This window comes from Pezoporus occidentalis, unplaced genomic scaffold (genome assembly GCF_034315485.1).
Source record: "Pezoporus occidentalis ecotype Australia unplaced genomic scaffold, CSIRO_AGI_Poc_V1 ctg196, whole genome shotgun sequence".
NCBI lineage: Eukaryota > Metazoa > Chordata > Aves > Psittaciformes > Psittacidae > Pezoporus > Pezoporus occidentalis.
The window spans coordinates 105185-122622 of NW_026913811.1; the positions used below are offsets into that span (position 1 = coordinate 105185).

The window sequence follows — 17438 nt, forward strand, 5'->3', positions numbered from 1 at the left end:
CTGCAGCTAGAGAGGGTTGTGGCTGGTGAAGCTACTGTTTTTTTTTCTGGGGATAGGAGGGCTTGTTCTTTGGCAATGGATTAGACCTTTGGATGTCTGTAGCTTTTGCCCCGCAATTAACCCTAAATGTAATATGCCCGGTGACTTTAATACTCTGTGAGCCTCTCCTGTGGGGTTAATGCTGTCTGGTGGCTAGGCAGTTTCCCGCTTTATGACCAAAATGAATTTAAAATAACTTCAGGATGACTTGTGAGGAACTGAAGATTTCTCTGGAGTTTTTAATACATCAGAAAAGTGTAACTCTTGACTGTTTCTGCATAAAGCTGTATGGACTGCAGCAAGGGATGCTGCTTTCAGAAAGCAGTTAAAAGCATCCAGGTGGTAGGTGCTCCTCTAGATACCAAATCTGAATGGCAGAGTGTAACAGGCTTATTTCTTTAGCCACCCTTTTCAGCAGCGAAAGTAGAGGCTAATGTACAAATCCTGTTTCCTCCTGCTTTGCACCATCCCATGTTACTAGAGTTTCTTTCAAGGACTAGGGAAACCAGTTCCCTCGGGAAGAACATCTGGCTCACCAGTATCTTAGTCTGATAATGGTCACAGTTTATGAATGATGCCTAGTTTGATAGACAACGGCATCGACTTCTGCTCATCATTGCCCCACCCAGCCTCACTGGAAATCGGACACTCCGGATGCCCTGTGGAAGGGGAAGCCTGAACGTAGTCTTCCCTCCTCACCACGCCGAGCAACGGCATCCTCCATTGCCTCGTCCTGCGGCGCCTACCCCTGCGGCCAGCGCGGGGTTTACCCGGTCCTCCCTTGGCTCTACCTCAGATCTTCTCCATCAGTGCTTCATCGCGGCCGGGAAGGGCAGGAAGGCGGCCCCCGGGCGTGGCTTTAGGGCCGCGCGGTGTTTCGGGATCTGTGACTTGTGTGAAGGCGAGCTTTTTCAATTAAAGAGACACCTGGAAGCGGGCGCGCCCGTGTTCTCGTTCCGTCCTTCCTCCGCGGGCGCGGGCTAGCGGGGAGGGCCCGCTTCCCGGTACGTTGCAGGCGAGCCCCCGGGCCAGCAGCGGGCGTGCTCTGCCCCACCGCGCATGCGCGGGCAGCCGCGGGCGGTGCTCTGCAGCGAGGGTAGCGAGGAGCGTGAGGGGCCCGCGGCCCGGTGCGGCGAGCGGGCAGCGGGGAGGACCGTGAGGGGCGGTGCGGTGGGGGAGGCTTTTCCCAGGGCCTCGGCTCGGGTCTGCTGGTTTGCGGCCTGTTGCGGTCCCTGCATCCCTCCGGCGGCGCGCAGGGAGGAGCTGGGAAGCCGGAGAAGATGAGCGACGCGGCGCAGCTTCCAGGCGGTGATCGGCAGCGCCCCGAAGACTAATGCAGAAAATCAACAAGAACGTGGTTCTGGCGCTCCTCTCTTTGACCAGCCTGGTTTTCCTTCTCTTCCAGTTGTACTATTACAAGTTCTACCTGTCGCAGAAGGTAAGAGAGCTGTGCTGCACGGGTTTGCTTTTGTGGAATAACCCGGTATAATGTCTGCTCTCTTCAGAGGCCCTTAGCAGTGCCAGAGCCACCTCCGAACTGCCCTCGTGTGGCTAGCAATTCCTGCATTGTTGACGTGGAGCAGGTAGGTAGCTCTAGCAAGGTACTGGTGGCAAAGGTAATCAGGTGAAGTTGTCACCCTGATATTCAAGTCATTGTGTCAGCCGAAGGCATCCCATTCATTCTAAAACGGGATGTCGTTCGCTGCTTAACCTTCACAAGCCTTCTTACTCCTGTTGTTAAGTGACTTTTGTGGAAAGTAAAGTCAAACCAAGTGCTATCTTGGGGCTTTGAAGAAACAAGGAAGGAAGCCTTTATTGGCTACAAGTTTTTCCAGCAGTGGTGTTTTTAAAAGAATTGCAGTTCCCGTACTGTTTTGTGATTCAGGGTTCCTAATTTTCTAGGGGACAGATTAAATCGTACTTTTAAACTATGAGTGGGATGTTTAGGTGAGGCTGATCATCTGTAACAGAAAAAGAGGTTCAGTGTTAATGAAATACTGTGGGGTTTTTTATGGCTTTGTAGTTTATTGTTGCAGTGCAAATTGAACAAAGTAACTTAATTTTATTTTTATGGAAGAACTGCATAGGTATCATATTTCCTGAGTTTGTTTTCTTTTGGTGAGGACTTTCTTAACGAATGCGGCCTTACTGCTGGGTAGTACCACAGCCTTTGACTTTCTTATAGTTTCTGACTGTGAACAACAAGGCTGTGAATGAGAAATTCTTCATGCTTTTGCAAAGCTAAAAGCCAAGCCACTAACCACCTTGGCTTTGTCATATGAATATATTCTCTTTCAAATTTAACTCTCTAGGATTACACCTGGAAAGACTGAGGCATAATCCTGTTGTCTTTCCCCTAGTGGTATGTGCCTAACAGGGTTTGTATTTGTCATCTTCCTGTTTTACTTCTGTTGACTTAGAAACCTGAAGCCTGATCATGCAGTCCTTGTATGTCTGGAAGTCCTCAAGGCTTGTGTTGTACTTCTAAATACACTATGCCAGAGCAGTTGTTTCTGATTTCATGTGCAGTAATGTAGTTGAGTGACTGGAAGCATAAATAACCAGAGCCGTAACTATAAAATGCTGACTGAATAAATGCCTCTGAATGTCCTGTTAAGAAATCCTGAGCATGAATTCAATCAAAACTTAATTTTTCTCCCTTTTCTTTCTCCCTCCCACTTCCCTTCTTTGGTTTTGACAGAATGGAGCAGTGTTTTCCAAAGTCAGAGGAAGCCTGTCAGGCCAAGACAGCACTAGATGGGTATGTACAATGTTACTGGTTCATACAGTGATTCTGCCAGTCTCTGAGAACTCTCATGGCATTGCACAGTTCTCTTTCAAATTCAGTGGGGGTTTTCTAGTATTAGGTGCTAAAAGTTATGAAGTGCTTCAAAACATCAGTTTAAAATAGAACTGAGAAGCAGTTACAGGTTAGCAGCCTTTTCTGTGCAGTCCTTACTAATGTTGTTAAAGTTATAAGCAGCAGCAAAACTTGTTCTTTCTGCTATAGAAGTTTTGATCCAGGCTTTTGTGTTCTTTCAGACTGAATATTGAAAAGATTGGTTTATTTGGGATGCAGCTTGTTGATAGTCAGTAGCATAGTAAAAAAATCAGCTGCAGGTCACAGAATACCCCTTTGCTCACTCACCCAAGCAGTTATTTAACCTGCTGCTCAGTGTTTTCTGTTACTTGCTTATACTGGGTCATAAAGTTCTTCACAAGCAGGAAAATGTTACATTTCAGCATTCGCCAGTTTCTGTATTCCAGGGTTCAGGAGCAGTGATAGTAGTGCCATTAAATACTTGAAATGGGGTATTTTTTATTGTGTCTTGTTTAAGGTTTGAAGGATTGAGTGCAACCAAAGCATCATGTTGGCCTCAGGGAATCAGAAGCTCATTATGATTTCATAGTTAGCATTTGTTTTCTAAACACTTTATAGAATTTTTTTGTTTAACAGATCTCCCAGAGAAAAACCAGCACAGATGCACAATGCGCTGGAAGCTGGCTGCTATTTTCTTTGGATGCTAATGATACCAGTTAGCAAAATAGCCATTTAAACACCTTGCTTATGCTGAGCAAGAGGAAGTGTGCACTGGTTAAGAGCTGTTCTTAGGAGTAATCTTGATCAACTACCCTATGGACTGTTGGATTGCACCTGGAATGTCTCACTATTCTTGGAAGTGTCACCCCTTGGAACTACCTGCCATGTTAGATGACATAGTCATAGTGGGCTTCCAGTCTGTGGGCAGAGTTCTCATTAAGCTTTAACTTGTGCTTACGAGATCATCAGTAACAAAGCAGAATGTTGCACCCCAAACTTTCTTGAGAGTCCCTGCGTGATGAGTCCAAAATGCTCTGTTTGAGTGCATTTCTCTTAGCTGTTTGACATGATCATCATCTCTTTCTGCCAATTACTTGTTTCAACTAAAAGCATTTGTCCCTGAAGGAGTGAAGGAGGGGGTAGAGGGATGTACATACCAGTCTTATCTGCTAGTTTTAGTTACAGAAATAGTGCTAGCACAGCACTCACCTTTCAGCTCCATGTAGATGAAATCACTAAAAGGGTGGTTGTGATCCTACCTCTGCAGCATATGTAGCATTGTTGCCTGAATTCTGTTTGTTGATCCACATTCTGTCTTTACGTTTTTACATCCCTCTGAAGCCAAAGCACTATGCCAGAATTGGAGGTTGGCCTATGGAGTCTGACTGAACAGATTCAGCAGCTGGGCAGGAGGAAAGTTAGAGCTTCACTTAAAAAAAAAAGCCAGAATTATCTTGCTGGGTGGATAGTTTGGGCTTACCACACCTCTTCTAGAAACCTGGAGATGTAACAGTTGTAAAGCCTGGCAGTTCTGTTCTAAGCAAATGTTTTGGGGTATTTTTAGAACAGTACTTTAAGTAAATTTATCTGTTACAGGTAAAAACATTACATTTTTAATAGCAGGGTGGCTGTGACTGTTGTAAATGGCTTCTGTATGCCAGTGTCCTGGGTTGAGCAGTAACAGTCATTTTTCTCCTTAGTAGCTGGTGCTGCTAAGGGGGGAGGGAGTAGACTTGTGTGGTTCTGATTTATGGCCTGGGCTTAAACAACAACAGCCAGGAACATTTAAAAGTATTTCATTAAAATCCTTCACTGAGTCAATTTAATAAATCCCCTCATCAGGCACAGAATCTTCTTGCTGCAGCTTTTAACCCCTATGCAGTGTTGCAGTGGTTGAGTGCTCTGGGTACACAGGTATCCAAAGACCAGATAGCACTCAGTTCCTACCTCCTCATTGGGTCACCAATGATATACAGCAGGTGTCATGCAGAAGATCTGGGGGGTGGGTCAGGAACCTTGCTGAAATCAAGGTATGAAGAGTGTCCATTGCTCTTGCCCACAGACTTCTTCAAATGCAGTCGATGTGATTAGGTGCAGTTTGCCTTTGGCTGGCTTTCCCAATCACATCCTTGTCCTTTATGTGCTTGGATTTGACTTCCCAGGGCCTTTTGTTCCAGAAGCTTCATGGGGACTGAGAGTAATGTGACCAGAGTTCTCTAGATCCTCCTTTTTGAAGATGGCATGAGATTTGCCTTTTCTCAGACTTGAGAAACTGCTCCTGATCATGGCCCTTCAAGATGTTGCAGAGCAGCCTCAGAGTGGCATCAGCCAGATCCCTCAGCACCCACATGTGTATTGCATCTCATCCTGTAGTCTCTGGTTTATTTAAGTGCTTTCCAACTCTCTCTAGATCTCCAAAGGATCTAGAGTTTAGCCTAGAGTCTGCTTTCAAGTCTAGCACTCCACAGTTCAAGTGCTGTAAATTGTAGAAAGTTCTAATTGAAGCTGAAAGGTTTTTACTTTAGTCTGAGAGACCTGGAAGGGCTGAGAGCAGCCTGTTTTTCTGGGAGAGAAAATTTCCGTTTCCACAATTGTTCATGGAAGTAAAGTGGATGCTCAGAAAATGTATTGGGAAATAAAATTCCTTTCTGTCAGCCGGTTGGGGTTGTTTTTCCCTTCTGTCAAAAGGTTTTAATGTATTAACCTGTGTATGCTTGAAGATGGTGTTTCTAACTAAAATCTTATCCTCTGTCAAACAGCACGTGGTTAGGAAGTTCCTAGGCTTAATATCCAGTCACAATATACCAGTGTATTTGATCGATCCTTTGATTCTGGGACTGGTTGATAAAGATATTGAACAGATCAGAAGTTCTCCTGATGGCCCTAGTCCAGAATGCAAGTACTTTTGTGCTCCAAGAGACTTTACTACATTTGCACTGCTGGACAAAACATGGAAACATGAAGTAAGTGCCTTTTTTTCATTTTGCATTTGTGTATTTGAATGTATTTAACCGTTCAGTGATTTTATTTTTTACACAGTGCTTTCTTGTTTATATTAAGCCCTCTTAATTCATTGTGTGGAAATCTTGTAAAGGTACTGCTAGAGGAAGCTTGGTTTTAATAGTAAAAGGCATCCAGGCACTACCCTGAATACATGAGGAGTAATTTACTAAAAGGTTTTTGAAGCAGTCTAGAATATTCATAAACACTTGTAGTAAGAAGCCACACCAGAAAGAAGAAAAAAATGTGGTCTGTTAGGAAAGAAGAAGAAAAACCTTAAGTCTGTATTCTAGATACAGCTGTAATAAATCTTGAGTTTGAGGAATCTATCAAGGAGGAATGCAGGTATTGATGTGACAAGGCTGGAAAGATTAACTTAGTTTTAGAAGACATTTAAACCATAATCTTACAGTTTATATTTCTGTTAGTACATCCTTGTACTTAACACCATTTTATTTACTCAGTGTATTGTTATCTCTGCTTTTCTTTGGTGTTCTGAGATCTTTAAATGGATGCGTTAAAAATAGAGGTGTAGCAGGTAGTAAAGGACAAAATGAAATCCAAGATTATTTCATCAATTAAGCATCAGCTGGAAATATTTATTACTCTATACAGACTAAATATACCAGTGACAAACAGGAAAAAGCAGGGGACCTTAAAATGGTCTGTGACTATTTTTACTGCATAGCTGTAAAGGAATTAAACTGAAAATAAGGTTGTGTGTAGCACACTTATTTAAATCCATCTCCCCATTCCTTTGTGGCTCATTGATAATATCTGTAGCATCCAGAGGAGAAGCTGATGTGCCTGTATAAAACAGTTCAAGGGGGGTAATTGAAAGGATGTTCAGATGTTGATTGGTTCTTTTCTTATCAGCCAGAATTTAATTCCCTTTTTGTATGGAAATATGAAAGCATGTTACCTAGTGCAGTGGTTGGTGAGATTTAGACAAATACTTATGTACATCATAAAAGAAGATTTTTGCAGTATATTTTTGAGTAGTTTGTGCTTAAGTCTAATTAGAAAGTGAAAATGGCACATAATGTCACTTAATAAGCAATAAGCTTTTAATTTTTGGTTTCTCTAATCTTTAGCCCCTCTCTCTTAATTATAGGTGGGCCTTTTTAGAACTGCTGAGAAAATGGGATTCCAATGGCTAAAAATTATAAACAAGGACCCCCGCTTGGATGGGATGGATGACCTGTCTGGGACTGAAATTCCTTTACACTACATATTTAAACTGGCATCTCATGCCATTCATCTGGTGGTCTTCTATGAGAGGAGTGGTAATTATCTCTGGCATGGCCCTCTGAGACTCAAGCAACATATGGACAGAAAGTTTGTGCCTTTCCGGAAACTCCACTTTGGTCGCTACCCTGGAGCATATGAAAAGTGAGTTCAAAACAGAGGAGAGAAAAAGCCATAATGACACTTACAAAATAAGTTCTTTCTCCTGTATATAAAATTACTCTCTTTTCTGAAGTCAAGTTGTAGAATTTAGCTTATGTGTGATTCAGCCCTCAAAGTGCATGTAAGCTAAGGCATGAAGGTAAATCCAGTTCTGTTTACCTGGCAGCAAGAGCTTCCCACCATTCATAAATTAAGAAGTGCATTTTAGAGGAAGTTGCTATTTAGCCATGTCAGAGCAAGGATGTGAGAAGTCATGACTGAGGTTGAATGTACCACAGGATCTTCTGCTTGAGTCAGTGGTTTACCATTAATATATTTCAAAGTTTGAAATCTCTTGATAGCCATGTGCTATGAACGTAGGGGTAAAGTAGAGATTTGGTACTAGCCGATAGATATTTGGTGTTAATTCTATAACAGTATGTATCCAAAAGTTGAATACAGGTACTGAACATTAAATGAAAAGGGGAAACAACAGGCATCCATTCCATAACAGTAGAAATAATCAGTGTTAAAGAACATCAATAAAGAAAGGTGACTAATACCAGAAAGACATGTGCCAACCGTTGCATCTAGACTATGCTCATAACATGCTGAGGGGACTTCTTTCTTGCATAAATGTTCGAATTGCTGGTTTTATTTGTCCATAGTCTTATGCTTAAGCTTTGCATTACATTGGTAAAGTTACTGTAAATGTCTGCCTTTTCTTACAATGCTTTCAATGGGAGTATTTTAGGAAATACAGGTCTTGTTGCTGTTTTCAAATCCAAGCACATGCCACTAGGCTTTGAGAGCAGTGTTCCTGTAGGATGTGTGTATGTGCCATAAATTAGAGAAAAACAGTCAAACAGATCAAACTTAAATTTGTTAAACTTTCTCCTTAAAATTGACACCTTTCTTTCTTTCTTTTAAAACATGCAGTCTGTGCTGGTTATGTGCCTGAACATTTGAAGTCAACTGTGTAAGCTGTTAAATAGCACATTTCATTCCTTGTGAAGGCTGATCATTTTTTAGATTTTAAACGCAAATAACCTCAAAGTACAGGGTAACTTGGTTCTTAAATGCATCCCATATTTAGACAACTAAATAAACAGCACTGCGTAACAGCTCTGAACAAATGCAGTGCAAGTTATGAGTCAATAAAGGAGTCAGTGGTCTGACAAGGTAACTAGGGGCTTTTAGGCATGGAATTTCTTTTTAAACAAAATTTTGAGTTGCTTGGGAATTTGTTGAAGCTCTTGTTGGTCTCCTTTTATAATTGGGTTTGGGTGTATTTGGACATAGGTGTCACTGCCAGTTGTGTGCATCAAGATTTTAACCTAAGCTAGAGGAAAAAGTGGCTTGTGATTTGTAGAGCAATTGAAAGGGGTAATAGATCATCTTTTTCTCCCTGCAGGCCAGAACTTCTGCTTGTTTCCATTGATGACTTAAAAGTTCAAATTCCCAAAAACCCATCCAGTTTTCTAGAGGAGATGTCACACTCTAGATTTCTTGAATGTAGGTACAGAGAAGCTCGGGCTTTCTTTCAGGTTAGTGGTAATCAGGTAGTGTCTCTGAGATGTAATGTGTGTTTTCATTGCTTGACACAAACCTACAGTTTACTGTTTTTTACCTAGATGGGACTGCTTGCATACATAAAGCTAAATACAGCCCCTGAGACTCAATCCACAGTTTAAGTGCTAATAAAAATAAAACTTTAACTGAAAATTACTGTTTAACTTGTTAGCACATTTTTGTCCATTTTCCAAACTTCGAAAAGAAGAGGTAACCAACACATCCACAGTTCTCACACGTTGTTACTGTTAAAGAGATTTCGTGTAAATAAGACTAAGATCTTATGTATCTTTGTAGTTGGAAATTCTCCTTAATGGCAATTCTCAAAAGTCTGAGTAATAGACTTATAGAACAGAGCTGGAAAGGACCATAAGATCATCTATTTCCAACCCCCTGCCATGGGCAGGGATGCCTCCCACTAGTCCAGGTTGTTACCTTGGCTCGAAAATCGTCAGGCAGTATTCACCACAGGCAGAGAAAATGTGCCTTAGAAGTTATATTGACCTTTGCTGGAGCTTTAATATTGAAATAAGCAACTGGCATGTTTTGAAAAGTATTAATTTCAGCTGTTTGTTGCCCAAGAGCTCTTAACCAGTCCTGAAGCTGTGTGGTGGGTTGTTCTTCTGTTCAGTTTGGTGACGTTTGCCTAGACTGGCGTGTTGTTTTGGGTTTTGCTTTACCAGAAGATCGTGCCCACTATTGCAGCTGGAAGATAGGCATGATTTCCTGTTCGCATTGTTTTATTCTGTGACAGAAATTGTCAATGTCCCGTTGTAACACTTGGTGGCGCCAAATAAACTAGTGTGCTGCGAGTCGCTGATCCTGTCCCAGCTTCCCCCTGCGCTCTGGGTATTGAGTTCAGCATGTGCAGAACTAGGGTTCGTCTGTGTTTGTTGTCAAATGCCGAGAATGAGTGTCTAATATGTATATTATGATTCTATTTTACTGTGACTTTACATTATGTTAGTCCAAAAAACTTAAGATTAATGTCTCAGGCTTGAATTTTAACTTGTCATTCTAGTGGAGGTTCAAAAACTGGGCTGTATATGTGAAAACAGATACTGCCCAGATACTAGTAAAGTAACTTTTTAAAGGTTTTTTTCTTAGGACACTGAAAAATGAATGGACAAGTTTGCTGTCTTAATAGCTTGCTTACTCTTTCTTTGCCTTTCAGTTGTATCCTGATGATGCCTCGCTTGATGCAGTGGAGTTCAGAAAGAAAGCAAAATCTTTGCTCCATCTGGCTGCCCTGACGCTGAATAAATTAGGGGTAAAGTTCTGGCTGAGCAGTGGAACATGCCTTGGTAAAATCTCTGTATTATGTTGTGTTCTTAAACTCATCTGAAATGTTAAACCTTTCATCCCCTATTGCTTGTGATTTTAACTTGGGTTAAATATACCATGTTGGAAGGTAATACCTGGCATTAGCTGTGTTGTCAGGAGCAAAAAGGCCTACTTCAAAATGCTTTTTCTTTAGAAACCTGAGCCTTGGAGATGCTGAGCAAATTTCCAGTGAAGCATTTAGTGTGGTTAACATTTTTCTGTGTTGTGTTCACTACGATCACTGCTTAGGAAATAATCAGCTGTTCCCCAAATTGTGTGATTTGGAATTTACTAAAATACTAGTTGAAAAACGCAGTGATGGATGCACTGCTGTCCACGTGGGCTCTCATCTGATTTTTCTTCCCATGCAATTTGGTGATTATCACTCACTGATAAAATATTTATTCATTGTAAACCACATCTTTTTAATAAAATGTCAGCCTATTAGTGTAGGTTTTAAATTGTGCTGAAGAGGGAAGTAGTGTCTTATCACTGGTGAAGAGTCTTATTACTGAAATAAGTTGTGAAAACTCCTGTGTGCACATTTGACATATCTGTTTAGTCCTAGGGAATATGATTTTCTGAATGGATAGTTAGTAAAAGCTTCTTTAATCAAGCAGACAGAAGGGATGTCCCATTTCTTGTCTTACTGGTTTCAGTAGTGACTGAAAGATGATTAACGTCTCAAATACTACTTAAAATAATAGTTTCAAAGTAAAGCACAGCTGTTAGCCCTATTAGACTAGGTTCAAGATATAGAATGCTTTTTCCTTAAAGATATTTAGGTTAGAAAACTGAAAATATTGTGTCTTTGAAAGAGTTAAGCGTTTTCTCTCTCTTCGTGACTTTCTGGAGGAAAGAGCTGGCTATAAGTGCAGGAATACTTGTTTCTTTGATGTGGTTCATTTCGTGCTGGAGAAAGCAAGGATTATTGTTTATGGACTCGCTCAGATATCTCTGCCTGGTGATTTTCCATCAGTTCGTTTTTATGTTGCCTTTGTTCTATTGGTGTATTTCTCATGTTCCTGAATTAACTAGTTTGGTTTTGTTCTTCTTTTTTTTTTCCCTCCTTAGGTTGGTTTAGACAGTGCAATGTCATTCCGCACAGCAGAGATGTGGATTTGGGAATCTTTATAAGAGACTACAAAACAGATATCATTCCAGCCTTTCAGAAAGCAGGCTTACCACTGAAGCACAAATTTGGCAAGGTACCTGAACCGTTTGCTTCTTATGTCTTTCTGTACATTTGTAAGTTTGAGTACCACTACAGATCTACAGTTAGGTAGAAGTGTGTATCTGAAGTTTCCTTGGCAGACATATTTACTCATAAGGGTTTTACCTAAACATATAATCTTGCTGATTTTATGTGTTCTCTTAGATGGAGAAAATACCCTTCTTAATAGCATCAGCCCTGTTTGGGGCCTCTGAATTCCACCTCAGATTAATTTTTTTACTAGGTTTCAAAGGGGTCTAATATCTGTCAGTGGTTTCAGGGAAATCTGAGAATCAGGGTAGAATTTAGTCTTTGAGATTGGATGGGCCTCATTATACAGGAGCATTGGTGATAGCTCTGAGATAATCTGTAGCCCTGTAAGTAGAGTGTTCAGAAAGGAAAGGATGGCTTGAGATGGGCACTGGGCTTGTTCATTATTAGCTAATGTGGATCTTTATTTAGCTTTTTCAGAGTGAAATTGCAGGAATATGAATTTTCAGTCGTAGTTCAAGTGATACAGTGTTACTGGTGCTAGTGAGCATTTTATTGTAGAGGAAGCATGTTAAATGAAGACACCTACTAATTATGTGTTTATTCACTGAGATTATTTTGCTTGTGGCAGAGGGCAGGGAGATGTTGCTGCAGCTTTTGGAGCTAAAAGGAGGCAAGAGAAGGTAGTCCCACTGAAGGGCAGAAAGATTCCAGTGTTCTCAAGGCATTAAAAATAGAAATAAAAAAAACTGCAGAGTTAGCATATTTTCTTCACTTAGGATAAGAGTCATTCTTCATACCTGACCAAAATAAATCTGTTTTATGACACCTGCTGACATAAATAGCCTGGTGTTTTTATGAGTACATACACTATTTTTGTCTTGCAGGTAGAAGACAGCTTAGAACTGTCTTTCCAGGGAGATGCTGACGTGAAACTTGATATTTTTTTCTTCTATGAAGAGGATGACCACATATGGAATGGAGGAACTCAGGCCAAATCGGGCAAGAAATTTAAGTATGAACTGGATTTATACCTCTAATAGAAAGGAAATTGAATTGATTAGTGTTTAGTGTTGGCATTTTGTGTGTTATGTGTTGTTGTTGCCTTGCAAAATCTGTGCTTATTGTGGGAAAGGTAGTTGTTGACAACAGCTAAAAAGCTATTTGATGAGTTTAGCTTATTTTTCCCTAGGTAGCTGGCATTTTGTTGCTTTTTGGTTTAGTCTAGGGCTTATCAGCAATCTCTGGATATACATATGAAAGTGCTTGATTACTTTTTTCTCTCTATCCATTTAAGGCATAAAAGCAAGGTTGTTTTATTTGCTGATACTGTTTGCTCAGTGCTTAGAAGTAAAATTAACTTTATGCTTAGAGGAACATGTGGGGGTTCTAATTGATGCAAATGCATAAATCTTTTAGCCTTGTTCAGAAAGTCTAAGTGTTTGTGGTTTTATTTTAACCGTGAAAAGGAATTTTAAGATTGTTTTTTCCTGTGGAAGACTTCACAGATTCAGTAGTAGGAGTAGTCATCTGCAGGAATAGTACATAGGCTTAATTTGTTTAACGAATTGACTCTGACACTATGATCCTACAGGATGTCTTTATGATCAGACTGTGAAATTTACCTGTGATATTCAATGGGTGTAAGCATGCCTATAGGTAGGGCTTGTGTTGGCCCTTCTACAGGAAACAACAGGTCAGATTTGTAGAATAATTAATTTGTTTTTTTTTTCAATTTAAATGGGCTGAGGAGGTTTCAGAAAGTACAGGGTAGCAGCTGTATTTTAATGCTTTGCAGCTGCTCCAAGTCTGACACACCATGTTTAAACATGGGTGCTGAAGGGGAATTGCATGCTTTGTTTGGCAAGATTGAAGAAAGGTAAAAACTAGATTTTAAAAAAGGCCTGATTCATAATAAAGTATTTAATGCTGCTTTTATCATTTCTCCTCTAACATGTATCATCATCTTGACACAGTTCTAAATGAGGTAACTGTTAAATCTAGTTTCTAAGTGAAAAAAAGTAGAGATAGGGACTAGTGATTTCCTAGAGGTGCCAGAATGGTATGGAAATAAACTGCAAAAGAATTAGAAATGCTCCTTGCTAAGGACCCTGTGGCAAACGTTAACCAGTTACTGTTGATAATAACATCCTGTGGTGGTTTAACTGCAGCCAGCAATCAAGTATCAAGCAGCTGCTTGCTCACTCTCTCCCTTCCTTCCCAGTGGATGGGGAGGAGAATCAGAAACAGGTTATAGCCCTTGGGTTGAGATAAGAACATTTAATAATTGAAATAAAGTAAAAGATGATGATGATAATAATACTACTACTAATAATGGTAATAATAATAACAGTGACAACAATAATAATAGCAAAAAGAGAGAGGAATAAAACCCAGGAAACACAAGTGATGCAGAATACCATTGCTCACCACTCACTGACCGATACCCAGCTTAACCCAAGCAGTGATCTGGCCTTCTGGGTGACTCCCCCCAGTTTATATACTGGGCATGATGTGCTGTGGTATGGAATACCCCTTTGGCTAGTTTGGGTCAGGTGTCCTGTCTCTGCTTCCTCATGGCTTCCTGTGCCCCTCCTCACTGGCAGAGCATGAGAGACTGAAAAGTCCTTTATATAGAGTAAGTGCTACTGAGCAGTGTATAAAGTATCAGTGGGTTATTGGCATTGTTCTCACACTAAATCCAAAATACCAGCACTATACCAGCTACTGAGAAGAAAACTGACACTACCCCAACTGAAACCAGGACAATATTCATCCCTTATTCCATATCATTTATGACATGTCAGATCTCACACTTCTTAATCATAGAATCATAGTGATGCCATCTTTCCTGTCCAAAAAGACTGTTATGAAAAATGGAACCCAAGGTTGTGGACTAAATGAACTCAACAGACTTTTATAGCGGTGGTCCATAGACTAAGGGAATGATAGCTGTATGTATATACTAAAAATCAGGAAAAGTGATGGTGTACCATTCAATTTTCCCAGAGGCTGATGCATGATAGGGAATGCGATGTCCCCACTTGCGTCTGTGCTTTTTGGCACAGGTGTCTATGAGTTTTTTTCCAGAAATGAGTCCCATTGTCTGACTCAATTATCTCTAGGTTGCAATGTTGCCACAAAACTGTCCAGTATGTAAGTAGCATTTTGTAGATAGGAAGGTGTGAAATAAGAAAAAATATGAATACCCACTTGCTGCAGTTGCTTGCTTTCTCTGTGAACTTACTTAGAGGTGTATTTCAGTCTTCTGCAAGTGACCATGTTCTTTTGTTATGACGCAGGTATCTCTTTCCAAAGTTTACTCTGTGTTGGACTGAATTTGTAGAACTCAGGGTACATGTGCCCTGTGAAACCCTTCAGTATATTGAAGCCAACTATGGCCCAGACTGGAAGGTTCCTGTGAAGACATGGGACTGGAAGAGCTCACCATCCAACGTACAGTACAACGGTATCTGGCCTGTTGATGAATGGGATGACGTCATTCAGATCTACTGACCACCTGACTATCCTTGGAACCATCAGTTTGTAATTTCCCATTTCCCAAAGGCATCAAGTTCTGTTCCTTTTGTAACTTCTCATCTGTTTCCTAAGGAGACATTTACCTTTTTTTTTTTTTTAAACAGGCATCTTTTTCACCTTCAGCATGCATTTTCCACAAAAAGATTGAAGGCAACTGAAAGAAAGAGGATCAGAAAGAAAAACTGCCCAAAGGGAATAGAGAGCAATGTTGCAGTAAATTTATGGGCTGTTTAACTGACTATTTAATTGACATTTAATTCACTATTTAATTGTAAACAGTGGCAAGGTGGCTTAGACTTTCCTTGATCATCAAAACCATGGGACTCTTCACTTCTCAAGCTTAATAGAGGGATAGGATGGAAGAATAACAGAAGTTCCTTTCTTTCAGAGGAGATCCACTGAATATTCAACTTCAAAACACCAGAGTTATGAGTACCTCAGATGTGCTTGATTTAAGACTGATACATTCCTATGATACACAGCAGTTTGCTCTTGTCAGTTGAATGTTTCTATTACACAGAACCCATGTGGTTCACCTGCTTTAATGTAGGAGGTATTGGGTAATGGTGTATGAATGGAAGGAGAAATTATCCACATTGGGCATATTCCAAATAATAGCTGTTTTTTTGTTTGTTTTGTTTTGTTGGGTTTTTTTTTTGTGTGTGAACTATTGCATGCAGTTATGACAGGGAATGTTATTTACCTTTTTTTTTTTTCTTTTTAAGGGCATGAAGGTGTAGGCTGCAGGTATGTCTTCTCATGAAAAAAATTATATTCTGGGTTTAGTGTCCCAATTAGTGTGTTCTCCCTGTAGTGGTTTTGACTGGGTTTTAGAGAATTGCAACTATCTCTGATTTCGTACAAGCAGATGGAAATGGGGTATTCATTGTTTTCTGTTTAACATGGGCCCACAGAACAGAGATGTTGGAGAACTGCAGCTCTTTAAGCAGAAGTGTGTAAAGATGCCAACTGTTCCATCAAATTTGCAGTAGCACAATTTCACTAACACTCTACTTGAAACATTAGGCTTTGGATGGGAAGAAAGTGCCTGATAACTCTTCTGCTTGTGCTTTTGGTGAATGAAATAAGCTTGCTACTTAAGCATTTTTGAGTGAGATTATAGCTTTCATATGAGCATGTGTGTCCCAAGTTTGTTTTGGTCCTGCTGTGTGGGGAAAACAAGGGCACTAGAGCTGCTAGTGAATTATGACTGTAATATACAGTACAAACCCAGGAGTACTTGTGAATCAAGGTACTGAATGGAGCTTACACTTACTTGCACCAAACTTGTATCCATTCTGTCCTTGTTAAATCAGAAAGGTATTGTCTGTGGGTTGCAACTTTTCCACCTTTCATTGGGAAGAGATAGGTTGAGTCTGTGTTTTGTGTTCTGTTGATCTGCAGTTCTCTGCTGTGTATTCAAATGTGTACAGTTGTGGAGAGATGAAATAGCTACTGCTGTGCAGCTGTTTCACTGTTGTATTGTTCCAGCTGCAGTCTGGGCTTCCCTGCTGTTTTCATCCTGGAGTGTGCAGCATGCTTTCTCCTGCCAGCGCTCTCAGTTCCAGCAGTCAGGAGGCTCAGTGCCACTGAAGCACTGGAGTAAATTATTCAGCTTCTGGCAACAACTTGTCATGTTGGCTCTTCAGTTGGTATGGTAACTTTGTTAGCTTTTGTCTAATTGAGAAGGGAGAGATGTAAAATCCTGCTAATGCCATTTACTCAGTAAAGCACACTTTATATCAGAAGGGATAATTTCTCAGAAGTTGTTGTAGTTTTTCCCTTAAAATGAAAAAACAACGTCCATACATTTCTTTTTGTGTTCAGAACTCTGTTTTCACCAACTTTTGTTTAATAATGTACAATAAGCTTATGAATTTTTCAAATGTAATATATGTTTAAGAGTGGAAAAAGAAGATACTATCAGAAAATTATAAGCCTGTTAATTTTTTTACTTTTTAGATGGAAAGACTAATGGAAAAAAATGCATATCGCTGAAAGGGGGGATGTCTTAAGCAGCTAAGTTATGTAAGTTAACCTACATACCTGTAAGTTATTCTTCAGGTTAAAATACTTCCTCTTCACAAGACACTGATTAAAAGGAGAGTCTAATTTGCAAATCAGGATGTTGTTTCATCCTCTGTTTTGTCATCTTGGGCAGCATTTAACACACTTCATCACAGTACCGTGTCATAACGCACCGAGAAGAATTTTGAACTGCTTCTTACGCTGCTTATTGACTGTCTTATCTTGAGCTTTTATTTTTAAATAAAGATACTTAAACACCACAAAGATACTTGGAATAAAGCAGGTGCCCATATGTAGAAAAAAGGATCTCTCAACTGCACACACACATTTACCTTCTGCATGTCTCCAGTCGTATTTTGTGCAGTGCCCTGATGGCAGATTTCCTGCTTGTAGGGCTATATCCCAAGGAGCAATGTGAACATGTCAGAACTGGTGCTCTTTGAAGGCACACTGTAAGGCTCTGAAGTCTTGCCACGCCCATGGAAACACACAGATGTAGGCATTTGTGTCCTGTTAGGTTAT

The 17438-nt window shown here is 40.3% G+C and overlaps 1 protein-coding gene across 2 annotated transcripts; it reads left to right on the forward strand.

The window, feature by feature from the left end:
• Positions 1 to 1240: 1240 nt before the first annotated feature.
• FKTN (fukutin) lies at positions 1241 to 17012 on the forward strand. Of its 2 annotated transcripts, none has more exons than XM_062617419.1 (9): positions 1241 to 1477; positions 2741 to 2800; positions 5620 to 5823; positions 6975 to 7252; positions 8664 to 8796; positions 9996 to 10125; positions 11219 to 11352; positions 12236 to 12363; positions 14651 to 17012. In XM_062617419.1, exons 1-9 carry the CDS (start codon positions 1373 to 1375, stop codon positions 14862 to 14864), a joined length of 1386 nt encoding a protein of 461 aa, XP_062473403.1. In that variant the 5' UTR covers positions 1241 to 1372; the 3' UTR covers positions 14865 to 17012. The 2 variants fall into 2 exon arrangements, with proteins under 2 accessions (XP_062473403.1, XP_062473404.1); XM_062617420.1 differs by lacking the exon at positions 1241 to 1477 and adding an exon at positions 1500 to 1622.
• Positions 17013 to 17438: the final 426 nt, after the last annotated feature.

What these genes read in the sequence shown, in the direction of transcription:
- FKTN (XM_062617419.1), top strand. Translation starts at nt 1,373, where the DNA reads ATGCAGAAAATCAACAAGAACGTGGTTCTGGCGCTCCTCTCTTTGACC. An exon ending in ACAAAACATGGAAACATGAA is followed by an intron (nt 5,824 to 6,974) that starts GTAAGTGCCTTT and finishes TCTTAATTATAG; the next exon opens with GTGGGCCTTTTTAGAACTGC. An exon ending in GAGCAGTGGAACATGCCTTG is followed by an intron (nt 10,126 to 11,218) that starts GTAAAATCTCTG and finishes TTCCCTCCTTAG; the next exon opens with GTTGGTTTAGACAGTGCAAT.